The sequence below is a fragment of the Lobosporangium transversale genome (genome assembly GCF_002105155.1).
Source record: "Lobosporangium transversale strain NRRL 3116 chromosome Unknown BCR41scaffold_39, whole genome shotgun sequence".
Classification (NCBI taxonomy): domain Eukaryota; kingdom Fungi; phylum Mortierellomycota; class Mortierellomycetes; order Mortierellales; family Mortierellaceae; genus Lobosporangium; species Lobosporangium transversale.
This window is the reverse complement of record NW_019029017.1, coordinates 162,305-187,269: the sequence shown is the minus strand read 5'-3', so window position 1 is coordinate 187,269 and position 24,965 is coordinate 162,305. Positions and strand designations below refer to the sequence as shown.

The window sequence follows — 24,965 nt, the reverse complement described above, 5'->3', positions numbered from 1 at the left end:
ATATACTTATTGTGAGAAGTAAAAAAGAAAAGAAAAAAAAAAAATAGGGGATCTTTTGTTTTTGTTTTTGAACCATGCCCTTTAAAGTATTGCAAGTACATGTAGCTGCTCAAGTGCCTCACGTAATGAACAAACTTCTTGACAATCCAGTCCATTTTTGGACCAAGAAAGTACAATGGTGAAGTTTCGACAGTCGTAAGCTCCGGTCATTCTTTCGACTTTTTAACAAACAACTTTTAAAGAACACTACGCCCCCTTATTTTTTAACCTCCCCCGATGATCATGACGTACATTGTCTTTTATTTATTTATTTATTTATTTTCTTCTAGAATACATTTTTACAATTACAGGCACAGGCTTTGTAAGCCTTTTTTTTTTTTTTTTTTTTTTTTTTTTAATAGTCGTAAATTGATTATGTTCACCTGGATAATCATGAACGAGATCCAGTCATAGTAGGTTGCGACACAGATGGCAGAGTTGGAGAAGGTGATGAAGACAATGGTGAAGAGGTCGTTGCTTGTGTTCCTGTTCCTGTGTTCGTATCTGTTGGCTCCCGCACTCCTGCAAGCTCCTCAATATCGCGTTTACATAGTGGACAGCATCTATTCAACCGCAGCCATTCATCCACACAATCCTTGTGAAAGTAATGGTTACAGTTCATCTTTCGCAAAACTTCCTCATTCTCATAGTCACAAAGACAGATCGCACAAATCGCATCCTGCGGGTCTGACAACGTCAAATATTCGACCGAATTGCTATCCTGTGAGGGTAGAGACCCATCACTATTCTTGTTCGTTCCAGACAACTTTTTGCCTCTCTTATAAAACCCAAATAGACCTCTCTTTGGTGTTTGGGGTGCAGACTGTGGTACTGAAGATGAATTGGGTGCACCCAATACAGCTGATGGAGCGCTAGTTGTAGGAGCTATGATTGACAAAGGCGTTCCTGCTTCAATCCTATCATCCGTCGAACTTAAATCCACCACTGTGCTTCGAGTGCTCTCATTCGTTGCTACTTCAACAGGTCTGCGATATTTGACAATTGGGATAGCATCAATCATTTCGTCGGTTGCTCCTTTGACCCCTACAACAGGGCCTAGATCCAGAGCACGCATGATATGGAGCACCAATGGCAAACATAGGATGACAGCCAAGCATAAAATGATGGGGATGAGAATGACAATATAGCCCAGAATCACATGAACAACTGTCATGTAAAAAACCGCAGGTGCTCTCACTCGACAGTCGACCTGAGTGAACAAAAAGTAGTTGGAAAGAAAGAACAGACAGGTTCCTGCAATCTCCATTAAAGTCCTTTGTCGTTCCAGAATAATGTCACGAGTCGTGAGTGGTGCTCCCTGGATACGTGGGTGTAAGTGAGCATAAGCTGAGAAGGGTAGGCCAATAGCCGATCGGATAGCATAGAGCAGAAGCAAAACCTTTAGATACGGGCAGTATGCATCTTTATCTAAGATCAAAACTACGATTGTTGACACAATCTATATGCACAATAGTAGCAAAATAATAAAAAAAAAAAAAAGCCAAATATATCGGTATTTCAGTTGGTGTCATCTAACGAAAAATACTTGTATGCATAAACACACACACATACATTTATATATATATATGTATATATAAAAGCTCCAGAGATCAAGGAGCCTGTATGCGTCTTAAAATGTACTGAATAATGGAGATGAAGGAACTGAAAAGCTTCACCATGGATTCTTTTATACTGTATGCGTGTGTGTATGTGTTTTGTGTTCTATGAAGTGATGCCTGTACTTTTTTGCCATGATTGATCGAACCCTTACTGTCCAGATGATGAACGAGTTTATTGTCTCTTTCTTCTAACCCCGACATTATTGTTTCTGAGAGGTCAATCTCCATCATTTTTTGGTGTGCTGTGGTGACCCGCTTTAGGAATGATGGTGAGAGTGCTGCTGATAATGGTAAGAATAGAATGAAGGCTTTCTGGAGAACACAAAACGGCTGCAAGAAGTAACGGGTCGATATTGAATAAACTTTTTAAAAATTCCCAAGGTTCAAACAGACTAAATGACGCACTCCATGATTACGAGATGGGAGATGTATTTCTGCATGGAAGAATATACCGAATGATAAATTAAAAAAGTTTCGTTGTCACATACCTTGGCTATTGTCATGACAACATTAAACGTCAGAAAGATACGTGCGTTGCGAGGAATATTTCGCCATCGAGTCACAACGTTCCTTCGCACACGACGACCAGCAGGATTTGTACTTGCGGTGTCGATGGCCAGGTCAAGGACGGAACGAGGACGGGTGTTGTTGGTTGTAGTTATGGATGTATTAGTTAAGCTGGGTGTAGGGCTGTTGTTGGCTTGTTCTTGACCATCTCCAAGGTTGTAAACACTTTGTGGCGAGTGTGTGGATAATTGTGGGATTGAAGGAATGACCGGGGACAAGGGCGGTGGCGGATAAGTTGACATGATACTGGGAATGTTTCTCCAATCTTGATACAGAGGTGGAAAATATGAGTTTGAATGTGACTCTAGTTGAGGATAAGAACCAGATGCATGAACAGAAGGAGAAGAAGGAGAGGAAAGAGAAAGAGACAATGACAAAGGTCTGGTAGTGGTATTGTTGGAGATGTGTTGTTGTGACTGTGGTTGCGATGGGTCAAGTGAGAGCGAAAGTGAAAGTGGAAGGGAATATAATGGAGGGGGAGGGATGGAAGATCGAAGTGGTGGGTGAGAAGTGAATGGGGAAGAAGAGAGTGAATGAAGGGCTGATGCAGAAGAGGAAGCAGAACGGGCAGAGTCAATAAGAGAGGGAGAAGAGTATACGATGGGATAGGGCGTGGTCACAGGGGAGTAATAGCAAGAATGAGAGGGAAGAGGAGATAATGATAAAGATGGAGATGGGAATGGAGAAGGAGAAGGAGGTGGAGAAGGGGCTGTGGTACTCGCAGTGGGACTCGTTGAAGTGGAGGAAATGGGTTCAAAAGGAGAAAGAGGAGGGAGAGAAGGCTGATGATAATTAGAATGATGTGCTTTTGTTGCGCCTGTTGCTTCAATTGCTTCTATTGCTTTGTCATGGTCGAGAATTTGCTGGTGCGAGGATGTTGCTATTGCATGTGTGTCTAAGCTGTGTACGGGTTTACATGCATTTTGTACTGTTATTGTGGAATCAGATTCAGATCCAGATCTAGCAGACGACTTTGATATGGTCAAAGAGACATCCGCCGCTGACATTTTTTTTTATTTTTTATTTTCTTCCGCTCCTTTTCCTTCTCCTTTTTTTTTTTATTTTTTTTTTTAACTGTGTAAGAAGTAATAATGAAAAAGGCTTGTTCAGGAGAATGGAAGGTCAAATGAGAATTGAATGAATGAATGAGACGTTTAGGCACGGAGGATTTTTTTTAAATAAAAAAAAATAAAAAAAAAAAGACAAGGAAAAGATGATGATGATGATGGTTAATGAAGGAGAAGAGGAGAGGAGAAATAAGAAGAAGAAGAAGGTGGAGATGAAGAAGGAAAAAAAAAAAATTGCTTGTCCAGATGGTATTGCTCAGTCAGTTATAATACACATTGTACATGTAGAATAGGTTTGCATGGTTGTTAAGCACATGTTGTAAGCACCCTTGTTCCTTTTGTTCCTTGCAGTCGACGAATTATCCTTTGAAGGTTGCCTAATTTTAGTTTGGTTGTGCTAGGGCGATGTAACTGTTTGTTTGTCGATGCTCCATGTATTAAAGTAGACTAACACACACCCCAGAAAAGTGAGCACACCCTCCGTCGACTCTTGTCACACTGCCCATCACTATCCCCCACACTATAAAAAATCCTTTGTTAAATAAATAAATGATAAAAAAAAAAAGGTACGCAATTCCATCCCCACAAACAACAGCAAAAAACAACAAGACCTTTAATGAGAAAGCCAAATGCCATGGTGATGAATATTTTAAATGAGATGACATGATTTATGAAAATAATAATAATATTAATAATAATGAAAAACCGACAATCAGAAAACGAGAACATGGTTGGATGTGAACGAATTAATTTAAAGTTCTGAGAGCTTGCTTCATTGCCAACAGAGTAGCGCAAAGCAACTACATTGTGGAAAAATATTAAGATGCCCATGCAATCTTTATTACATATACTAACTAACCTTCATCTCCCAAGAGCGCGTATGTCGCGTACATGTACATGTACATAAACAAATTTTCTCCTCCATCATCATTTTCAATCTCTGAATTTGAGAGCACAGACTTCTGTAAAATTTTGATCAGGACTTTCCTGTCACATTTAACGCATCTTTTTATATAGAGTGCAGTAAAAGGATGAGGGAAGAAGTGATAGTAACAATAGTAGTCATAATAACAATAACGATAATTGTAATAATGATAATAATAGTGATATTAACAGCAAAAACCGCGAACATTCCTATTTGGCTTTCCATGTCAATGAGTTTTTTTTTTTTTTTTTTTTTTTTTTTCTTTCCTTTCTTTCTTTCACTGTTTGATGGCCTTGTACCAGGAAGCATATCTATTGGTTCGACCAACTGAGGCGTCACTGCCAGGGATACGGACATCAACTGTCTCAACTGTGAATTCATGCTTCTCAAACATGGCATTACACCAAGGCATAGGTCCAGCACTCCTCCACAGAACCATACCTCCCTTGCGCACTGTTCTACAAACCTCCCTGGTCTCTTCTTCTGCATTCTCAAACGGAAACCAGTCCATGTGATCTATCTCACGGCCTTGGCCAGCTCTCCGTTAACAAACGATTTTAGCACTTGTGTAATTGATTTTGTATGTAGAAGCATCGCATCCGTTGCTTTGTCTTCTTTAAGCACCTGGCATACAGCCTCAGTGAGGTTGGATGGACAAGGCTCTCGGGTGTACTTGCGGACAATAATCATGTAGTAAAAGTACTGATCATTCCTGAACAGCGAACGCTCCATGACCAGATCAAGTGTATCATAAAAGTACCTCGCTGTAGTACCTTCATCTAAGATCATTTTCCACTGATTCACAGGCACACCCAATGTATTCCACAAGAACGCCGGATGTGACATCGCCCGCTCGAGCAACCATGCTAGAAACACTGCTGACTTGACCACCCTCTCCCATACCCGATACTGAGCCTCAATATCGTCGGTGGCAACGGCCTACTCCACGGCCTTCTCCACACCCATCACATGTGCGAGGCATTTGAAGGCCCAGAAGGCTAATCCAGTGTATCTCGCTTCATAGAAACTACTGTCAAAGGAATCCTTGTTCTTGTACCAGAATTGCAACGCTGCTGGTGAGAGCAATGGTGAGAGTTGATCGATCTCTCCGGACATCTGAGCGCTTCTTTTACTCCAGCCAGATATAATAAGGGATCTAGACAATAAAGGGAATGACAAAGTGGTTTCAGCCATTGATCACTTTCTTGACACCAAAACGGTGCTCCAGATACTCGCGATGCGAAGCATGGTGGACATGATCAAACGAGAATCAAATTTGCTAAAAGTTGTGGGTGAGCCAGTTGGATTGGTAATCCTCAACCCCATAAACGCTGGGTTTAGTCACATTTCTGGAAGTGTAAAAGTCAGAGACACCGGTGACACCAGTCTTGAACTCGAGCAAGGTTTGGATGTGATCGACTAGAGCATAAATATTGCCTATCATGGAAAGATAGGACATCGTCACAAGATTAAACTTACCCTTGAGATCATCCAAGCCTGGGAGGTTGGAACTAAGAGCACCTTCGTAGATGACAGTAACATTAGTCCAGCCAATCTTTTGGGAACGTTCGCGAATAAAACGGCATGGCGGTGGACAAAGATCCACAGGGTGGACGTGTTCGAACTTGCTAATAGGGAAGTAGTTGTTCATCTGCTCGATATTCCAGCCTAAGGAGCACCATTTCCGGATAGGCAGAGATAGCAAAAAGCCATTAGACATTGGATGACTTGTTCATATTAAAACACCTGTGTATAAAATACTAAAAGGAGGAAATGGAAAGGTAATGGTTGTTTGCACAACAGTAAGGAGCGAATCTTGTCGCTTCTTCAACCTCCCACTCCCCTGAAAACCAGCCATCTCCCCTCATTTGCACATTGTTGGTGTATTCATATATTATGTTGTTCCTTCCCTTTGTCACTTCATTTCTCTTAGATCAAAACAGGTAAAGGTGTTGGCCCCTCCATTCAAGGAACGCTCACAATCCTCGGACGAACTTTTATGGCTGTTGACTTTTTTTTTTTGCCTTCTTTTTACTTGTATTTCTCATCTGTCTCATCTGTCTCATCATTCTTTCTTTTCTTTTTTTGCTAACCTACTGATGCGGGGGATAGAGATGTATGAAGTTAATGGTCAAGAGTGCTATACCGAAATGCTAAAGCAAAAACAAAAAGAAATTGAGATACGAGTGCGACGCGATTTACATACAAAGAAAAAGCAGGTAGTAAGTACAAGGCGTGAAGTAAAAAAAAAAACAAGAGGAAATTTGTAGAAATAGAAAGAAGAGGAAGAAGAAAAAAAAAAAAAAGAATGAAGAATGCAGCCTACTTTGTTTTTTCTTACCTCTCTTTTTATAATCAGATCGTGGATTTCACTGTCAAAGTAATACCTCATTTGCACGTTATCTTTAAAAGGAAAGAGAGGTAAGAAAGAGAAGTTTAAAACGACATCGCCTTGTTTGCACTCATTCACCATCATTCCGAGCGCGTTTTTTTTTTTTTTTTTTTTTTGTATTTACTATATTATGTCCTCGATATATTGGGCCAGGATTTTAACATAAACATGTTGCTCAGGAGGGAGAGAGAGGACCATGGGAATTTTTTTTTTTAATAATCCCTATTTTACCTGAACCTCGGTCTTTTGTCTGCACATCAGAAAAATGGGTACATGAAGGAGAGCTCTCTAAAATCCACTGGAGTATCCTGATTATAGATCTGGGCGGACCCTGCCCAATTAAGTGACCATCAGTAACCTGGTCACCCCTAGTTCTTAGTTCTGAATAGTAATCTTCCTGAAAGAGAATTGATAAATGGGTAAAGGTCCTTAGTGGATCAAAAGGTAATTAGCCGCATTCTCATGTTTATATAAAGATGATATTGAGGTAATCATATCGGATAGAAAGCTAATAGAGCCTATTCAAGGCCATAAATCCACTTATCCTACCCGCCCTGGAAGTTGTGACCAACACTAATCACAGAGGCCTTTTTTTTATTTCTTCATTTTCCGCAGCGAAGCATTTGTAGTGTGTGTTTGATTACTAAATTTGAATTGGGGCCACCACAAAACAAAGAGACCATGTGTCTGCGCTTCTTGTAGACATTACCATCGCTGACAGAAAAATCTTATATTCGGGCCTTGGTACATGTACACACACGCTTGCACGTCAGCCAAAGATTGGCTGAGGATGTAAAACCTATATTACTGTCACAGAACTATTTTCACAATCATAGACGCCAAGTGTAGCTATTTTGGAGGGCGAATGCTCCAAGCGCTTAATATTATTGGCTCGAGAGACAACGTGTGGGCTTCGGACTGGTTACATTTCCTTGTCACATTGACGCGTTTTAGTGCCAGTTTGGGCTCTTTCCGTAGTAGATAAAAAATAAAAAATTCTTTGTACGCTCTCTTGTGTAAAGCGTGCACCCTCTCTCACATTCTCAATGGGGGAGCCGCTTTATTAACGTCTAATTAACACAGTAGCCATGATCACGATCACATTTCTTACCCTTCAGATTCCTCAACTTGTACTTTTTTTTGTATACTTATCATTTTCGGCAATATCTTCGCCTAGAACGACCGGCCTTTTATTTTCATTTTAACTAGGACTAGGAGAATATTATACAGATCCAGAAAAGTGTAACCGCTTAAAAAGTTCTCAGCGGTGTTTTTAGCTGCTAATAGCCTTAATGTTATTTATCTCTCTCTCTCTCTTTTTTTTTTTTTTTTTTTTTTTTTTATTTGCAATAAGTTGTATACATGTATTTGATCTAGAAACACGTGTCTCCCTTTTTAATTTTCATAAAAAATTATAGCTTTGGTGAAGACGTTTTATGGAAGGTAATGCCGGGATATGGCAAGTCCAAGAACGAAGCCATCATTTCAAAACGGTCTGAACCAAAGAACATGACTTCCTCTCCTGCTTCTGTACCAGCCTTCTTAACGATGAAAGTAGGGGCACCAAAGGCACCAATGTCAACTGCTTGCTGTGTGTTGTCCATCAATGTTTGTTTGATGCCTTTATCAGATGTCATTTGAAGGTATTTTTCAACAGCATTGGCCGAGCCCAAAATTGGGGAGAGTGCCTTCACAAGGATAGCAGCATCGGTCACATCATTGTCCTGGACCCAGTACTCATCCTACCCATCGATTGAACAAAAAACAGGCAAAGAAAGTGAATAAATAAAAAGCAATATAAAGATGAAAAAAAAAAAAAAAAAAAAATAGATAATAAAATGACTTTGTTCTCAACTTACATAGAGCTATGGAATAAATGGATATAACAAGCAATTGAGACAATAAGAGAGCTCTTAGTATCATCAAGTCTTTGTTCAGTTCTTTTTTTTTTTTTTTTTTTTTTTTTTCCCTCAAATAACGAAGAGCTTTTTTCTTTACCTTTTCGATACATTGCTCATACTTGGCTGACTCATGCTTCTGAATAGCAATGAGTAAGCGCATAGTAGGAATAGTCAACAAAGGGAAGTTGGAGGAGAACTGGAAGGGGATCCCAGTAATTTTGCTAATCGTATGAAGATCTTTAATCTGGTTTTTTTGTGTGTCAGTTAGCCGAATTGATGACACCACCTGATAACAACAGCACAAAAGCCAACTTTTTTTTTTTCTTATTGTATCTACCATGTATTTGCCCTTTGCAGGGATCGTAGCAGGAGGCTGGTTTTTAGCACCCTATTTGTTTTTAAAAGTCAAGAAAAGAAGTCTGAGAAAAAAGGGAAAAAAAAAAAAAAAAAAAAAAAAAAGCGGAATACCAATGGCATTCTTGTTCCTCCCATCCAATTCAGCATCTCGCATCTTCTGTTCATTCTTTCTAATGTTTCTTTACATTCATGATCCCACCCAGGAACACAGGTCGGAATTCGACAGCAACGTTTTGCCACTGAGGTTGTTGTCGGTACCGGTTGAGCAACTTGACACCAAAGTAACTATAAGGCGAAACGATATCATAAAAGCAGGTGATGGTTGATCGAGAAGCCATGATGTCGACGATATAAAGAGAAGAAATATAATAAAGGATGTGGGAACAACGATGTCTTTTTATACAGTGCCGTTCATCTAGTCACGAAAATTTTTCAGATGAAACTTGATCTGAGGGGGAAGAGAGATAACAACCCAATTATCAATATCCTTCTTCATTTGCCATGTCATGGGAGAGAGAGTTTTTAAAAAAAAAATGGACCATTTTCATTTGTGATTTACTAGAACTGTATTTTGTAAGACATCATCTCTGGTATTAAGGGTGTGATATACAAGATGTGGGGAAATTGAGCCTCTCGGTTCGCGCTGCTATTCGCCCTGAAGCATCACACATTTTGAAGAACAAGTTCAAGGGTCCGGTCGATCATCAATTGGTTCAACAGGAAACTATTTTTTTTTTTTTTTTTTTTTTTATAAAAAGAATTATTGCCTATTCATCTATTAACTCAAAGTTTTCTCCTGCTTGTATCATGCCTATGCTTTCTGTACTTCTAGACTTAATAAGCACCCTCTGGAAATCCTGCAAATTCTGAGAGATCAGTCACGGCACCATGGTTCGCTGTGGTATATACGATCTTGAGACGAAGTCGAACAGGTGTCTATAAGCAAATGATTTTCAATATATTTAAACGAATCGTTAACTCTCATGTAATCACTTTAAAATTAGCCGATTAAAGATGCAAGAGTAGAACATTACTTTTTGAGGGTTGGCGATCTTGAGTAACTGAGTTGCAGAACCTCCAGGAGCAATCTCATTAGATGACGCTGGGCGCATCTGCAATTGCTGTGTCTTGGGAACGGCCGCATGGAACTGAAGACCACTGATAGTGCCTCCAGAGAGATTGCTATCGTTTGTAAATGTTGCCTGAATGTTGACCACATTAGGATTGGTACTATCGCGCTGTGGGTTAAATACAATATTAAGACCATTCTTTGAGTAGACAGGGTGAGTCTTTTGAGAGGGCGTTGACTGGTTCGACGTGGATCCGTTGCTATTACTTGATGCGTTCCTGGCATTTGCTGGAGTAGACGTGGGCGATGCAGATGGCGCAGCCATACCCCCTCCAAGAAGATCCAAAATATTGTTACCGGCGGCCGAAGGCGAAGGCGATGCAGCAGCGACATCACCCATGCCTGAGAAGAGGTTACTAACAGCAGCTGCAGATTGGTTGGTGGCCGCTGGTGGACTGGATACACTTGATCCGCCAAAGAGATCAGCTAGAAGGTCAATATTGTTACCAGCACCATTTCCGGACGACGCCGGTGTTCCTGTTGAAATTTGTGCATTAGTGGTGCCTCCACTAGTTCCGATACCCATCAAATCGAGAAGAAGCTAATTCATGATAATATAATAAGAGACAAAGCACGAGTGAATATTAGCGCTATATTGTTCCTTTGCCACTAGCTTGTAGGTGGAGATGAAGATGAAGGTTACTTACATCCTGGTCACTTGGTCCCGCTGAACTGCTTGCCTGTGTTCCTGAGCTGCCTGAAGCTGTGAAATAAAATCCAAGGAGGAGTTATTAAAATGATGAGAGTTGGTCAATGGAATAGGTTCCAAGGAACAGAAGAGCTCTTACCTGCACTATTGAGGTTTTCGCCTGCGATGATGGTTTCCTTGATCTGCATAACAGGCATTCGTTCAAGTACAGCCGGGCGGATCTCGTCATATTGGAAGAGATTGGTAAACTCAACAGCACGTTGTTGGATTTCAACCTCAATAGAGGTGGAAAAACCTACAAGCAGTTGCTTGACTCTTTCTGAGGATGTGGGGGAAGTGAACCGGGACGTCAGCTTCATAAGGGCCGTGATGACATACTCACGGAGAACTTGGTTGGCGAATGGTCCAGCCAAAATGGACTCCAATAAATCAATTACGTCAGACTCAGAAACCTGGTAAAGTGAGTATAGAAGAGCGAACGGTTACTGGAGTTCACTGATATAGTCCAGTAAGTTTGACTGCATATTGACTTGATATTTCAGCTTACCTCCTTAGCAAGTTCCTCCTCCTCATAACTGCCACCACTGACCAAAATATCTCCATATTCACCAATGACCCAGACACCTGCCAAGGTAAGTGATTCTTGAGAGATGTCCTCCTTGAGAGATGTATACAGCTTTTGGACGGTGTATCCTTGAAGTTCAGAGGTCTGAGTCACCAAACGAATAAATGCTGCTAACATCTCCTCGCGGACATAGTTTCCTGCCAGCTTCAACACACGCATAACAGTATCAAGGTGCCAGCGTTTATTGGGTGCAAATCTATTGATTGTTATTCGGTCCTGATATCAGTACAGCATATCATGTACTAGGCGAAGTATTGACATGAGATAAAATGAAATTCAACCACCGTAACCATTACCTTTCTGCAGCGAGACAAATCTTCGTTGTCATACTAGGCTTGAACTCATTATCAGCAACCTCCAAGAAAGCCAGAAGTTCTCGAGTTAGCACTCGAACATTAGACTCATTGATAAGTGAGAAAGACAACTCAAGAGCGCGTCTCCTAATGGAGATATCAGCATCGCGAAGGCAGTCCAAAATAATATTGCGATGGCGTTGAACAGCGTTGACATCCAGTGAGATTGACTTGTTGAGAGTGGTCAACGCGACATATCTGTCACAAACAAACAAGCAGGAAAAAAAAAAAAAAAAAAAAAAAAAAAAAAGAGGTCATCAACATAGATGCTCTAGCATCAGAACTACGAATTTAAGCCTAAATGTAAAAGGATGTATTATATCACTGCATTGTTACCTGATGTTGTTATCTCTATTGCTTAAAAACTTTCCAAGGATGTTGATCGCAAGGACTCTGAGAGCATTGTCCGATGGTGTCTCCATGATCGTCAACACGGTTTCGTAGAGAATGGAATTGCCGACATTCTTAGACGCTTCTGTATTAGTGGCTACCTATTATATATAGATAGACAATCACTCGATTGAATATTAGTGGTTCGGATCGAGGAGTATTTCGTATAGGTAATGATCCCGCACTGACCTGCGCCAAGATGTCGTTCATAGCCTCGCTACTTTCTACGTCGTCCTTTCCAAGAATGCGAAGCAGACGTAAAATTTTGATCTGCAGGAAGGGATCCGTTACTCCAGTTACATCATGCTCTGCGGAGAAGCCGGCACTGACTAAACTCTTCAAGTGACGGACGAGCACAGGAACCGCTTTGCGAAAATGCAAAAGTGTCTCTTGGGAGGCTAAACACATTTCGGTAATCAAAGTGATGCCTGAAAGAAGGACTCCATGATTACGGTCGTTCAGAAGTGACGAGGCCCGCTGGATGAAGTTCTCCTGCAGGTCAGGAACTTTACGGATAATCCTGATAGCACATAAAGCCGCCTAAAAGTTATATCATTTGATATCGATAAAAGACCATGTTCCGTGAGAAGAAAAGCGACGACTCTTCCATGCACAATTGAGTTTTTCTTGCTGATGGTCCACGACAATAGAATGTACCTTCTTCCTGATATACATATTGGAGCTTCCAAGAAGTTTCTCGACTTCTGAACAAAGATCTCGTGACATCTCTGCAGACCCAATATTGCCCAGCGTGCAAAGCGCCAATCCAACAATGTACATATTGGAATGGTTCAAGTCACTAAAGCAAGTAGTTTGAAGAAGATGTTCGTTTAGTGCTTTTGATCAATATTAGGTGATTAAAATAATCTCTGCTATTTTGCGAATATCCGTGCCACTAATCAAAATTATTATTGAAAGTAAACATTCATATCATACTTTTTCAAAGAGTTTGTTAATAGGGTAAGAACTTCCTGATTCTCATCCAGAAGTAGCATGGTTCCAAGATAGCCAAGTCTCTTATCTGAGAACAAAGGACTGGCAGCCAACTTTAGACATTCAATTTGACCAAAGTGAGCAGGATAGCCAAGCATATGGATATACAAAAGCTTCGAAATGTTGGAATGACGGAGTTCTGTGTTTTCCTCTTTGAATGATGTACGAATGAATGCTGACTCTTTCTGGATGACTGCACGCTCATCCGCGTGAGTTTTACAGGCACGGATGGCCTTTATGAGATCTAATGTAAAATATAATCAGGCATGAAAAAGCTCAGAAATATAAGGACTTTTTCATCCAAATGTTGACGCGCATTATAAGCTCAGTCACCGAACTGAACATTAAAGCTAACGGTTGGAATTCTAACGAGGGCTGACTACCTTTCAAACGGTAAAACACCATGGTCCACGACTACGCGATTCCTTGCGTGATAGTTGGCTTGACTGATTTGACTGACGAAGGAGTAGTGCAAGCACGAATGGGATCCGAAGGTAGGACTGAAAGAAACCGCACAGATGATGCGTTAAATGAAAGATGAGATGACTTTGGGACAGACGTGGAGAGTTAGAGAACAGGATTAGTTGAATGCTGGGCGTCAAAAAAGAAAGCCCCCACTCAGGTGATGACGGGAAGGACATTTCAATGCATGGGCTGCATACCTTCATTAAAAATGTTTAAATGAGATGAACGCGTTTCCAGTCACAGCGCGTTGTTTTGTTCGCAGCGTACTATCAGCCTCTTCAGCTCAAACTAAAAAAAAAAAAAAAAAAAAAGTCTTTCCTTTCATCGCTTTCACTCAGAGCGCCTCTACTTTTTTACTTTTTTCCTTCCTTTACATTGACACTCATGTTGAGTTGTTCAACTCTGTGTTGCTGCCATTACCCAACATTGAGCATTCCTGTCTATTCATGCATTTTTCATCGCGAGTTTGAGAATTTACATCTTTTCATTTTTCCTTTCCTTCCGGTCTCATTCTCACCATCGAGTTAACGAATGTGTTGTGGCTTTTTCCCATTGGATTCCAAGGAAAACATTAAACCGAGGACGCAACCATGGGAACCCAACACAACTTAGATTCATTCACTAAAATTCATTTGCCACCAACTTATTCAATACCATCTTCCTCTCAGACAACGACAGATGCGAGGATAATTCCAATGAAAATTACACCGTCCACACCAGCACACGCACCCATCTACACTTCATCCACGGGGGAAGGATCAAGGTCAGATATCATAAAGCAAGAGATAAATACTGTAAAGGATCCACCTAAACCTCGGAAAAAAAGAGGCCAATATAGAAAGACAATCCTCAGACAGCAGGCTCAGGCAGCAGCAGCAGCCGTCGCTGCGGGACTTCCGCCACCTCAATTTCCACCACTAAAGACTAAATCACGAGGACAAACCCAAATCCAAACCCAAACCCAAACCCAAACAGGATCATCAGCAGCAGTAACCAAAGGAAAAGCCCAAGCTGACGAGCCTTCGAGCACTTCAGTGGCCGAAAACCTTGATGCAGGATCAGGCAAGCAAGTCAATGACCGTGCTAGTCCAACGACCTTGGAAATGGAGAGAGAACTGGCGATGCTTGCAGAAGAAGCTGAAGAGGATAAGAGACGTCGAGAGGAAGAGGCTGCTGATAGGATTTTAAAACGTGCACAGGTCGTTAAGGTACATGCTTGGGTGTCTTACTTGGATACTGTGGGTCTGTGGGTGTACCTGTTGATTAGATATGTTGATCAAATCAAGACTTATTAACCTTCTTCTTGATGTTCAATAGCACCTGCGTTCCCTCAAATCAAAACTGGCTACTGCACAGATTCAGATAGGGCATGACCTGCATTATCAGAGCATTGATCTGTTTTCAGAGCTATATGATGAAGTTCTCGAAGATATTGGGAGAGATAATAACTCAGAAATGCTGAATCTTCTTAAGAGCTCACTACGGGATCGAAAGGATAGTGTTTCTGATGAAGAGACTGAATCATTGACTCAAAATCTAGGCCATATGCCCACACGATCTTCCGATAAGCCAAGGAAGGGGGATCTTATTCCTAACACATCCAGGACAACAGAAAGCATAGCAAAAGATCATGTTGGAGACCATACGCGGCATCAGCTGCATAGCTTGGAACATGAAATTGATTCTGACGATACTGCTGGTATCAAAAGGATACGTCGAGGCAGGGGCAGTAGTCAATTTATTGGTCAGTCGTGGGATGTTAGCTCCGGTAGAGAGAACGCTATGGCTTCACCCACTATCTCAGGACAAAACCATCGTCGCTCAAATCCGAGCAAGCCTATCACTCATTTGGAAGATAACGACAGTTTTGATCTTTTAAACTTAAGGAAATACGACGGCGCAGCACCCAACATTGTAGAGAATATTAAACAATTACGTGAGAAACTCCAACTCAAGCAACGCCGAGAATTAGAGGATCTCCAGTCGCAACAACGCAGGGATCAAGAAGAATTACAGCGCAAACAGCTAGATCAGCTTCGCGAGTTGCAGGAACGGCAGAATATGGAACTCCAGGAATATGACGAAACCAAAGCGAGACAATACCGTGAATATCTTGAAGTGGTAGCGGAAAAACGGCTCAAACCCAGCCTAACAAATCATGTTCGCAAAGGCGAGAGCACTATTGGCCGATCTAGACGTAGAGATCCATATATTTCTACTTCATCGGCATATGAGTTCGATAATGGTATTCAACAGCACAATGGCGACTACTCCTCGGATCATTCGCGATCACCGTCTCCAGCACCATCTCAGCAACAGCCAACTCGTTCTCTCGATTCACACGTATCTCTAACAGCTCATGGATCCAGGTCGGATCATATCTTGCCAACCAGAAACACAAGCTCTGCTGACCCGACAAAATCAACACCTAAGGCGTCACGAATCAATAGCAGCATCAACCCTCTTCCAATGTCAACCATGACAATAGCACTAACTGCTATCAACGAGAAGAAGAAACAGATGAAACGAGCAATGCGAAAGCAACAAGGACAGGAGGATATGTTTGATGAAAGTATAGAGCTATCCGACTTTGAAGAACAGAGTACGACCAGCAACGGCCGTAGATTCCTCAGTCCACCGGCTCCAAGCCAAAAGCGAAGTGCCCCTGACGAGGTTGAAGATGCCAAACGGAACCCATCCATTGCTCATTCACCACTTCCTCATACTCCAAACTCTTCCTCGTCACAGAAGCGTCAACACCTCGCTTCAGAATACACGGCGGGTCGCGCAGGCTCGCACCCATTGTACTCATTGAAGTCCCATGACCTATCTAGTTCACAGACACATCTCATATCGCCGGAGGAGTTATCGTCGCCAAGCTCAAATTTCAAATCTAGGAAACGCAAAAGCCCGATATCACCGTCCACAAGAACCCCTTCAATGAGCTCGACAGGAGTAGGGAACAAGTCTTCTACAGGGCTTAATAAGGCACTTTTAAGTCAATTTGACAAATGGAGCACAGATGAAAAGACAGGAAGTTTTTTAGACTTTGTTTTAAGCGACCCCCCCAACATTGATCTAGATGATGCAGAGGTTGAGGACCTGATAAACGACCGAAAACTCCCAAGCGGAGACGATGACGAGCAGCATGACTTGAATGCCACTCCGACTTCGAGCGTCTTTCGATGGTACCAAGAACAGCAAAAATTAGCTCAGGAGCTTGCGCACCAGTCCAAGATGCCGTCACTGCCTCCAGCGGATAGGGACGAGAATGAAAATGGCCATGTTCATGTTGAGAATGGAGGCTCTGGACAAAATAATGAACAAGGGAATGATAAATCACGTTCAACATTGCAGCTAATTTCCGGAGAAGACTCATCGGTAGCATCTGTGCAATCGCGTAGAAGGTCTCACAGCGGACGAAAATCATCTGGCGCCCCTGCCTCCTCCAGTCAGGAGAAGCGCTATCAGAATGGTGATCAGAGCAGCCAGGATAGCAACGACAATTGTATTCACCAGCAAGGCAATGAACAAGATGAATTTCCCCTAGACTCCTCGCCGTTCTTAGAGAGCTCTCCTGCGACACATCTGCTGTATTCGGGGGATGGAGTAGAGGACTGGATGTTTCAGCCATTCTCGATGGATTCTGCAGGAAGCTTTCTTCACAATGACTCGTCTATGCAATCGACAGAGGAATATGGGCATCTCATCTGAGGTCTATTCTACTGTATTTTACATGAAGGATTTACATTAGTTGAGAATGAACTTAATACAGCTTGAAGTACCCATTTTCATCTTTCCCATTCGTCATTAGAAATGTACAGGACAACTTTTTTTATTTTTATTTTTTTTTGAAATCCTACTACTTCATTCAAAAAAAATAAATTAAAATAAAGCACATTTTTGTTAATATGATCAGTATAGCCCGTTCCATTTGGTCGCGATCCCTTATATTTTTTGAATACTCTTAAATGTATTGGCAGCCAATTGACTCGCTTGTTATTGCAAGTGGTGTGACTGGTCATTAAAGTTAATTTCAGTTTATTTTGTATCCACTAATCTGTCGAACCAGCTTAAAGGAATCTTTGCGCAAAGCCTTTGTAGTCATAGGCGGGTCCGCCTCACCTAGAAGCTACCGAGTATAAAAGCCAAAGAAGCTACCGAGTATAAAAGCCAAAGAAACTTCCTTCTTAATAAAGTCTTCAGTTTTCCCCATATGTCTTATTCTTCACCTGCAGTTCATCTTGCCATTTATCTTTTTCCCCTTTTCACAACAAGCATTTGTCTTCCGGTAACTCAGTTTGTGAGCTCACCTATAAAGCTCCCATCTTTTGACATTCTATGGTGCTGTTTGTAGTCAAGGTTATTTGACTCTATTTTCTCTTGTTAATCTTGTTGACGCCCTTTGTCCTGCCTTTTCCTGATTGTGTCTATCTTTCTGTCCCTTAAGCAAAGATATTTTTTACAACAATGCCACCAAACCAATTTATTATGATTAAGATATGTGGGGTCTATATGTTGTCTAAATAGTCCTCCCCATAAAAAAACACCATCTAGACCAAGCATAGAAATAAAGAGATTAGTCAAGAAAGCACTGTCGAGCTAATACTTACAACTTTTTCAAGACGAAGGCCTTTCCCGACCTAGTCATGTTTGTAGTAGCTCATGAAAAATTTTAGACAGACAAATAGTAACCAGGGAGCAGAAGTGAGAATAGGATGTGGGTTCACACATCACATCCATGGGGCATTTATCCAAATTTGTATCAAAATAAAACTGCAAGTTTGTCTCGGGGCATAGAGCTGTTAGTACTGTATGTCTGTATTATAAATTTTCATGTAACACGTGTACTGTGAAATATGCAACTGATCATATCCTATTGTTGTTGCCGGCTTGGTGTCTTTCCTCCCAACCTATCAGTGAGCATTGGTGCAACGCATATAAGACACACAGGCTGTTGACGAGCCTACTTCTCACCTTCACCGTTTGACGCAGGTCAGGGTTGTGACGGTCTAGCGAAGAAAACGTAAGGGCATTACAATACCAGGATCGCATTAGACGGTAGTTGTGGTATTTGCAGATGAGCATCGCCCTAGCTCATGGAATATGAGTCCAACGTTTTCAAGAAGTTTGGGGCTCCTCTTCCAGTTTATGTTTGCGTAGTCTTCATCTGTCAGGTCTTCACCGGCTGCCTTTAAAACACGCCGTGTTAAGGAATCCTTGAGAAAGTTTCAATTCCTGGCTGAGATCTTCTTCATCTACGTCAGACTGCTGCTGTCTCTTCGTCTGGACTGTGTCATAGGCAAGTGGATTCAGAACAAGGCCATTGGTAAAATCGTTCCTTTGAGTTTGAACCGAGTTATACCTTTGTCTTGTGCCTGTAGGGGTACCTTGTCTTGATAGCCATGAAACATGCGATCTCCTTCAATGTCACAAAGAGAGCCTGTATCTAGACCTCTTTTGTTCCCTGTACACATTCAAACACTGCAGCCTTGGAAGGATTGTCGAGAGGATGTCAGTTAGGACGTGTTCAGACAGATACACATACCGAGGGGGGACGTAAGGAAGTCTGTTTTTTTTATTTCTTGTTGATTGTCATGGCGAAGGCTTGATTTGGTAAATGTAGATGATTGGAGAAGACTGTAAACAATACTCGAAATCCAAAAAGTTAAAACTTGTCGCTGAGAATCTTATTGTTTCGAGTTGTTCCAAATTCATCAGCCTTTTGTTTCGTTCTCTTTCATACACCTATAAATACGTCCTGCCTCCTCTCTTTTCCCTCTCTCTCTCTCATTTTACAACGACATTGCTTTCGCGCTCTCACCCGTACTCTTACACCCTCATCCCCTCACAGATCATAACTTTTTGCTTTCTTAAAGGTAAACTATCTCTACTCTAACAACTTCAGCTTCAATCTTTAGCCGCTTAAACCAACATTGCTTGCACTGTTTTACACTATACTTTCTCTAGATGGGTATTAAAGGACTCTATTCATACCTTTCAAGGAGAGGCCTGCCACCAAAGGAGATTGATGTACATGAGCTTGCTGCTGAACCCCATTCATCTTTTGAGCTGGATCTGCTTGGCACTTTCCACAGCGATATACATAATATCATCCTAAGGAGATTCAGCCGGCAGAGTTCTTTCACTGCCTGCGGCCATGCTATGGCTAGTATCATTCGAAAGATCTTTGGTCCTCTTGCCACAGTGACGATACACATTGATGGGCCTCGCTGCGAAGAAAAAACGCGCGCCTATAGGGACCGAGATGCTAAGCGTACAGCAGCGGATGCAAAACTCGATACGCTCATAGCCAACATGGAAACCAAGTCCAATGAAGGCAAATGGGAATCTCGAAGCCATATGATTGCCATTAAAAAGAATCTTCGACAGCTCTTCACATTCAGTCATAACGAGAAGAGGGAGCTCGCGGCGCCATTCGGTCGATACAATAACTATGTGATTTGCCATTGTAGAAATGAGGCTGATGTGTGTATTGCCGCCAAATGTACACCAACCAGTATCGCTGTGTCTGGGGACTCTGACCTTCTCATCTATCCTTCTATAAAAAGAGTTCTTCGTCCAATCCCTCGTCGCCATCACATGTTTGCACTCTATGAGAAACAAGAGGTCCTGCAAGCCCTTGGGTTTTCAAGGGACAGTCAACTCCTGGTCTATGGCATTATATCCGATAACGATTACACCCCAAATATCCCAACCTTTGGTCTTGCTACAAATGCTGAGATTATCTCTGCGCTCACTGACACTGATGCCGAAAAGTTGACGGTATCATATGTTCGTGAGGTCCATGCCCGTAGCCGTCGAACTCCTGCAGAAGGCCAGTTTGACCATTCAATTAATGTTTTCTTTGGTAGGATCCAAACCCAGGCTTCACAGCAACCAACCGCTGAAAGATTCCTTCATTACCATGATAGAATGAGGACTGCGATATCTGCTAGGTACCAGAATAAAAATAATCAACCTCAACCCAGGTAAGCTCCTTCAAACGAACATTTTCCAAAGCATATACAAAAAAAAAAAAAAAAAAGTCATCTAACCCTTGACATTGTTGTTCCTAATTAGATTCTATATCCCTAAACGCGCAAAGCCGAATCGCTATCGGCCTTTTTTCCCTACCCAGAAAAAGGAACTTTCCCCTAAGAAATATGACCTGACCAACTGCAAACAACACGACCGTCCCGTCAGCTCCAGCCGTCAAAGAAAGTCCCCCAAAAAAAGGAAAAGGAAAAAAAAGAGGATGACAAAGAAGAGGAGGTTAAGGAGGAAAAGAAGAAAAAAAAGAAGAACAAAGGGAAGGCCAAGTATATCAGAAAGACTGATAAGACCAGGAAAGTGAAGGAGGCTACTGCCGAGGACCGACGGTTGAAGAGGGCCCACCCCACTGTTGCATTAACTCTGGGCACGTTAAAGACATGTGTAGTTGCCAAGCTGGACTCTACTTCCGATCCCAATCTCAATCCCGAGCAACTTGCTGCAACAATTCAAGGGCTCATTCAATCGTTTATTAAAATGTTGAACGAGGCACGGATTCAAGCTTTCTGGGCCTGCGCCTTGTGGATCGATAACCTGCTTACCACTGGGCCATCCAATCCAGCTGATCTCCCACTGTTGTGGCTGGTCATTAATAGTTATATAAATTAATTATAACTATTTTATTTTTACTTTGTATCTACTAATCGGGACATTCTGTCGATCCACAGTTAAAAGAACCTTTGTGCAAAGCCTTAAGCTATCGGTGAGTCCACCTCACCTAGAAAGCACCACAGTCAGGCCTGTAGGCTAAGTTATAAAAGCCAAAGAACTTCTTCCTCAATAAAGTCTTTAGTTTTCCCCATACGTCTTGTTCTTGCTATTATCTTTTCCCCTTTTCACAACAAGCATTTGCCGTCCAGGAACTCAGTTTGTGAGCTAACCTATAAAGCTCCCATCTTTCTCTTTCGACATCCTATGGCGCTGTTTGTCGTCAAGGTTGTTTGTCTTTATTTTCTCTTGTTATTCTTGTTGACACTCTTTGTACTGTCCTTTCCTGATTTTGTGTCTATCTTTTTGCCCCTTAAGCAAAGATACACCTACTATTTACAACACCACAACTCCTAGATGAAGTTCTTGATAGCAGGGACTTTATTTACGGCCTTGCTGCGTTGTTGTATCACGGAGTGATGAGTCCATTATCTAGGTATAGCAGGGAAGTGAAGAAAAAAGGCGAAGGGAACGTAGCCAAGCCGTCCCAGCTCAAAGCATACGAAAACTTCTATGCAAAGACAGGGCTTGGTCCTTTAAACCAGATCTATCCCGATTTGGTGATCAGCAGGTCGTCTCGGATGGTCATGGTCCCTGTTCAAGCAGCGCTAAGGTCTCACTATCGGAATGCGCAGGTAAATATAATATTATAATATTTTGAGGTTATCTTATAATATGTTTATAGAAATGTTCCTAATCATTTCTTCAATATAATGTCTAGTTTGACATAGATATTCCAGGCGATGGAAGAAGTTCCATCCAATTCTTTTTTGAGCAAAATGCAACTGCCAAAAAATATCTGGATTTCCCTACGTCTGCTTTCTCGCCTCGGTCTCTTTGCCTAACGGAAGCCTGTCTCCTGGATATATTATGGTCTAACCCAACAGTTCGAGAGGAAATAGTCCAATTGTTGGAACTAAACATGAGTACCAAGGGGGCTGCGGAGGACAAGATCCTTAACCACAAGGGGATATTGTTGCAGGAACTGTTTTCCTTGAAAGGATACAAGGACGTTGGACTGCAATCTGATGATGGTCCTAGAAGGAAACTACGGACATCGTTCTTTACAAACGGCCTTACCCTAACACTTCTTGCCTATGACACATCGAAGCAAAAAAGAGGTAGAGGTTCGCAAGCTGCCCAACCTTCGGATACTCAAAGATCTCAAGCAGTCCAGGCTTCTTCAAGTGCTCAGCAGGGATCCTCGTCTTCAGGCCATGGTGCAGGTGATGGTGGTGATGATGGAGACGACGACGGAAATGAAGATGACGATATCTTGCTGGGTATCAGCGATATTGACTTGCTGGAAGCTGATGAACCATTCTTAGATGGCGACGAGGGAGAAGAAGCAGCTGAAGAAGGTACATCGAGCACAAATCCACTGTCCCCGGTGAGTCCCAGTCCCCGGCGTGAGATCAACTGGAAGCAGAGATCCCGTCTCCTCGAGAATGTAGAAGTTAAATATGACACCCAGGCAGCATGCCCTCCCCCCGAAAGTACCATTATCATTGGGATCGATCCAGGCGAGAGGTACTCGATGACAATTGCAAAGTTGGATCCAAGGAAACCTAACGAACGTGAGATCCTCCGGATTTCTAGAGCGTACCTTTACAAACCATCCAAGAAGTTTCAGGGCGAGCTAGAGAGGCGAAAGCTTAGAAGAGGAATTACAGAGATTGAAAGCAATATTCCGTCATTCTCAAGGCCTACTTTAACACAGTATTTCGCTTATATGAGCTTGCCGCTAAATCAAGCTCCATCAAGTACTGGAGGTAGTTTCTCTGGTAGTGGGGTTGGGGCCAGTAGTAGCTGTAGAGCAGGGACCGGTAGTAGCAGTGGAGTTGAGGCCAGTAGTAGCAGTGGATCTGGGACCAGTGACGACAATAGGGAGACTATATATAGGGCACTTGTCGATTTCTATAATGACGGGTGGTTTGTTCGGAATAGCTGGGATAATAGAAAAGCACAGAACGGATGGGTTGATTATGTGATCAAGGCAATTCTGAAGCTTGCGGGCGGAAGCAATGGAAGAAGAAGAGATGCCAATACGAATGCGGTGATCTGTATTGGACTAGGATCATTCAAGACAAACCGAGGGCAAGTATCGAAGCATGGGATATTGATGAAGAAGCTTGTTGAAAAGGTAAAAAAAAAATCCTTTGATCAATGACATTTAATTTTTGACTCTTTTTTTTAACGAGTATTAAATCTGGCTCGAACAGGCAAAATCTCTAGACTACCCCATTGTAGGTTGTCATGAATACTACACATCTGCCAAGTGTCCACGGCCTCACTGTGACAGTATATTGGAGAATGTTCCTTTTCGATCCAAGTACTGTCGAAATTGTAAAGCATACTTTGATCGAGATGCTGTTGGTGCTGAGAACATCGCAAGGGTCTGTGAGTTGCAGATAAGAGAGCAAAAACGACCTGCAAAATATATGCCGCCGGATGGAGGAACTCAAGGCCAAGCTTCTAGCGGTAGTGGCGGCGGTGGAGGTAGTGGTGGCAGTGGTGGTGGTAGTAGCAGATCCACAAAAAGGAAATTTTCAGATGAAGGAGGAGGAGGAGTAGAGGGATCAAGACCACCGAAAGGACCTTTGCTGGGTCCAGGAGGAGGGGGAGAGACAAGCCGGCAACAACAGTAGGACACAATCTACTACAAACATGACTAGGTCCAGAAAGGCCTTCGTCTTAAAAAAATTGTAAGTATTGGCCTGATAGTACTTTTTTTTCTTGGTTAATTTATTTATTTATTTATTTCTGTGTTCTAATACATTTCTTCTTTTTACAATAGATGGAATGTCTCGTTTTTTAATGGGACGGACTATATAAAGGATGCAGCGATATCGATGAACGTCAAATCCAAATGATAGTGTCTTCAAATGGATGCGATCACCAGCCATGATCAAATGAAGGTGACCAAAGATAGTCACGATCGCATTCGTTTGTGTCACAAACCTAGATCAGAGTTCATCTGGCATTAAAGAGTCAATTGACATATATATTTATTTTCACCATCTCACTGAATGATAGTATCGCTATTGCAGAGACATCAAGGCAAGACTAAACAAGATAAGGCTGTACTCACAGTCGCCTCCATGGCTTGACTTGTGGTTGATGATCATGATCATAATCTAGTATGGACGCTTAGAAGCATAAAAAAAAATACCATTTTTGGCATTAAAACAAGAAAATAAACTCAGCAAGTGGGTCCACAGTTACACGCTCAAGAGATACATTTATACAAATATACAAATACATGTTTGTATAAATATATTATTATATATCATATTTATTTCCCATGCCCACTCTTATCCTCAAACCCATTGACGCTTTTTCAAAAAATAAAAAATAAACAATCCAGGGTTCAGTAGAGGAATAACGCCCTCAATCACCCACAGCCCTAGTCGAAAAAAAAGAAAAGAAAAAGGGGGGTAATAGGAAGGAATTAGGAAAAACAATTATCACATTTTTTATATTCTTTTAAATCTATAAAAGAAAGAGTATCAGAGATCATTTCGCCCAAATTTCTTGCACTATCATGTTTCTCATCCCCCAATAACCTAATAATTATGATCTGAAGTCGTAAAGTCTTGTAGTAGCATCGTCCCTCGATTTCTCGTCATCCTTTCTTCCTTCTACACATTTATAAATTCCACTCATTTCCTTTTTCAAAGTTAGTTCCATTCGTCATTCGTCTTTAACGATAGGCATATTTTTTATTTTTATT

At 41.7% G+C, this 24,965-nt stretch overlaps 9 protein-coding genes across 9 annotated transcripts; 4 read left to right on the top strand and 5 right to left on the bottom strand.

Annotated features, from left to right (window-relative positions):
• Positions 1 to 402: 402 nt before the first annotated feature.
• Positions 403 to 3,290, bottom strand: BCR41DRAFT_424611 (hypothetical protein). The gene is made up of 2 exons (XM_022030464.1): positions 2,147 to 3,290; positions 403 to 1,498 (listed from the first exon to the last, which is right to left on the bottom strand). The coding sequence occupies exons 1-2, from the start codon at positions 3,230 to 3,232 to the stop codon at positions 431 to 433; spliced, it is 2,154 nt and encodes a 717-aa protein (XP_021878229.1). The 5' UTR covers positions 3,233 to 3,290; the 3' UTR covers positions 403 to 430.
• A 1,204-nt stretch (positions 3,291 to 4,494) lies between these two features.
• On the bottom strand, positions 4,495 to 5,333 carry BCR41DRAFT_399440 (hypothetical protein; the record flags this gene model as incomplete). The annotated part of the gene is made up of 3 exons (XM_022029065.1): positions 4,495 to 4,707; positions 4,851 to 5,069; positions 5,166 to 5,333. The coding sequence occupies 3 exons, from the start codon at positions 5,331 to 5,333 to the stop codon at positions 4,495 to 4,497; spliced, it is 600 nt and encodes a 199-aa protein (XP_021878228.1).
• A 163-nt stretch (positions 5,334 to 5,496) lies between these two features.
• On the bottom strand, positions 5,497 to 5,937 carry BCR41DRAFT_399439 (hypothetical protein; the record flags this gene model as incomplete). The annotated part of the gene is made up of 1 exon (XM_022029064.1): positions 5,497 to 5,937. The coding sequence occupies one exon, from the start codon at positions 5,935 to 5,937 to the stop codon at positions 5,497 to 5,499; it is 441 nt and encodes a 146-aa protein (XP_021878227.1).
• A 2,014-nt stretch (positions 5,938 to 7,951) lies between these two features.
• On the bottom strand, positions 7,952 to 9,369 carry BCR41DRAFT_339961 (DSBA-like thioredoxin domain-containing protein). Its single transcript, XM_022022179.1, has 5 exons — positions 9,053 to 9,369; positions 8,848 to 8,898; positions 8,608 to 8,754; positions 8,469 to 8,474; positions 7,952 to 8,351 (listed from the first exon to the last, which is right to left on the bottom strand). The coding sequence occupies exons 1-5, from the start codon at positions 9,203 to 9,205 to the stop codon at positions 8,022 to 8,024; spliced, it is 687 nt and encodes a 228-aa protein (XP_021878226.1). The 5' UTR covers positions 9,206 to 9,369; the 3' UTR covers positions 7,952 to 8,021.
• Positions 9,370 to 9,619: 250 nt separating this feature from the next.
• On the bottom strand, positions 9,620 to 13,585 carry BCR41DRAFT_326177 (putative gamma-adaptin). Its single transcript, XM_022021609.1, has 11 exons — positions 13,390 to 13,585; positions 12,950 to 13,250; positions 12,671 to 12,812; positions 12,203 to 12,553; positions 11,960 to 12,114; positions 11,567 to 11,821; positions 11,193 to 11,466; positions 10,785 to 11,097; positions 10,644 to 10,699; positions 9,902 to 10,537; positions 9,620 to 9,803 (listed from the first exon to the last, which is right to left on the bottom strand). Exons 1-11 carry the CDS (start codon positions 13,409 to 13,411, stop codon positions 9,702 to 9,704), a joined length of 2,607 nt encoding a protein of 868 aa, XP_021878225.1. The 5' UTR covers positions 13,412 to 13,585; the 3' UTR covers positions 9,620 to 9,701.
• Positions 13,586 to 13,786: 201 nt separating this feature from the next.
• On the top strand, positions 13,787 to 17,367 carry BCR41DRAFT_424608 (hypothetical protein). Its single transcript, XM_022030463.1, has 2 exons — positions 13,787 to 14,679; positions 14,789 to 17,367. Exons 1-2 carry the CDS (start codon positions 14,062 to 14,064, stop codon positions 17,183 to 17,185), a joined length of 3,015 nt encoding a protein of 1,004 aa, XP_021878224.1. The 5' UTR covers positions 13,787 to 14,061; the 3' UTR covers positions 17,186 to 17,367.
• Positions 17,368 to 17,577: 210 nt separating this feature from the next.
• Positions 17,578 to 18,191, top strand: BCR41DRAFT_359760 (hypothetical protein). Its single transcript, XM_022025250.1, has 3 exons — positions 17,578 to 17,607; positions 17,633 to 17,770; positions 17,793 to 18,191. The coding sequence occupies exons 2-3, from the start codon at positions 17,688 to 17,690 to the stop codon at positions 17,893 to 17,895; spliced, it is 186 nt and encodes a 61-aa protein (XP_021878223.1). The 5' UTR covers positions 17,578 to 17,607; positions 17,633 to 17,687; the 3' UTR covers positions 17,896 to 18,191.
• Positions 18,192 to 19,070: 879 nt separating this feature from the next.
• On the top strand, positions 19,071 to 20,508 carry BCR41DRAFT_359755 (hypothetical protein). Its single transcript, XM_022025249.1, has one exon. It carries the CDS (start codon positions 19,442 to 19,444, stop codon positions 20,465 to 20,467), a length of 1,026 nt encoding a protein of 341 aa, XP_021878222.1. The 5' UTR covers positions 19,071 to 19,441; the 3' UTR covers positions 20,468 to 20,508.
• A 404-nt stretch (positions 20,509 to 20,912) lies between these two features.
• Positions 20,913 to 23,921, top strand: BCR41DRAFT_388721 (hypothetical protein). The gene is made up of 4 exons (XM_022028034.1): positions 20,913 to 21,098; positions 21,581 to 21,867; positions 21,954 to 23,375; positions 23,455 to 23,921. The coding sequence occupies exons 1-4, from the start codon at positions 21,002 to 21,004 to the stop codon at positions 23,878 to 23,880; spliced, it is 2,232 nt and encodes a 743-aa protein (XP_021878221.1). The 5' UTR covers positions 20,913 to 21,001; the 3' UTR covers positions 23,881 to 23,921.
• Positions 23,922 to 24,965: the final 1,044 nt, after the last annotated feature.

Excerpts from the sequence above, each read along its gene's own strand:
- BCR41DRAFT_424611 (XM_022030464.1), bottom strand. The coding sequence starts at position 3,232 with ATGTCAGCGGCGGATGTCTCTTTGACCATATCAAAGTCGTCTGCTAGA. Across the intron at positions 1,499-2,146 it reads TTGTCATGACAATAGCCAAG|ATTGTGTCAACAATCGTAGT; the intron begins GTATGTGACAAC and ends TTGTGCATATAG.
- BCR41DRAFT_339961 (XM_022022179.1), bottom strand. The coding sequence starts at position 9,205 with ATGGCTTCTCGATCAACCATCACCTGCTTTTATGATATCGTTTCGCCT. Across the intron at positions 8,899-9,052 it reads TCCTGGGTGGGATCATGAAT|GGTGCTAAAAACCAGCCTCC; the intron begins GTAAAGAAACAT and ends AAAAACAAATAG. Across the intron at positions 8,755-8,847 it reads CTGCAAAGGGCAAATACATG|ATTAAAGATCTTCATACGAT; the intron begins GTAGATACAATA and ends CAAAAAAACCAG.
- BCR41DRAFT_326177 (XM_022021609.1), bottom strand. The coding sequence starts at position 13,411 with ATGGTGTTTTACCGTTTGAAAG. Across the intron at positions 11,822-11,959 it reads AATAGAGATAACAACATCAG|ATATGTCGCGTTGACCACTC; the intron begins GTAACAATGCAG and ends TGTTTGTGACAG. Across the intron at positions 11,467-11,566 it reads ATTTGTCTCGCTGCAGAAAG|ATTTGCACCCAATAAACGCT; the intron begins GTAATGGTTACG and ends AACAATCAATAG.
- BCR41DRAFT_424608 (XM_022030463.1), top strand. The coding sequence starts at position 14,062 with ATGGGAACCCAACACAACTTAGATTCATTCACTAAAATTCATTTGCCA. Across the intron at positions 14,680-14,788 it reads AACGTGCACAGGTCGTTAAG|CACCTGCGTTCCCTCAAATC; the intron begins GTACATGCTTGG and ends GATGTTCAATAG.
- BCR41DRAFT_359760 (XM_022025250.1), top strand. The coding sequence starts at position 17,688 with ATGTCTTATTCTTCACCTGCAGTTCATCTTGCCATTTATCTTTTTCCC.
- BCR41DRAFT_359755 (XM_022025249.1), top strand. The coding sequence starts at position 19,442 with ATGGGTATTAAAGGACTCTATTCATACCTTTCAAGGAGAGGCCTGCCA.
- BCR41DRAFT_388721 (XM_022028034.1), top strand. The coding sequence starts at position 21,002 with ATGTTGAACGAGGCACGGATTCAAGCTTTCTGGGCCTGCGCCTTGTGG. Across the intron at positions 21,868-21,953 it reads CTCACTATCGGAATGCGCAG|TTTGACATAGATATTCCAGG; the intron begins GTAAATATAATA and ends TATAATGTCTAG. Across the intron at positions 23,376-23,454 it reads TGAAGAAGCTTGTTGAAAAG|GCAAAATCTCTAGACTACCC; the intron begins GTAAAAAAAAAA and ends TGGCTCGAACAG.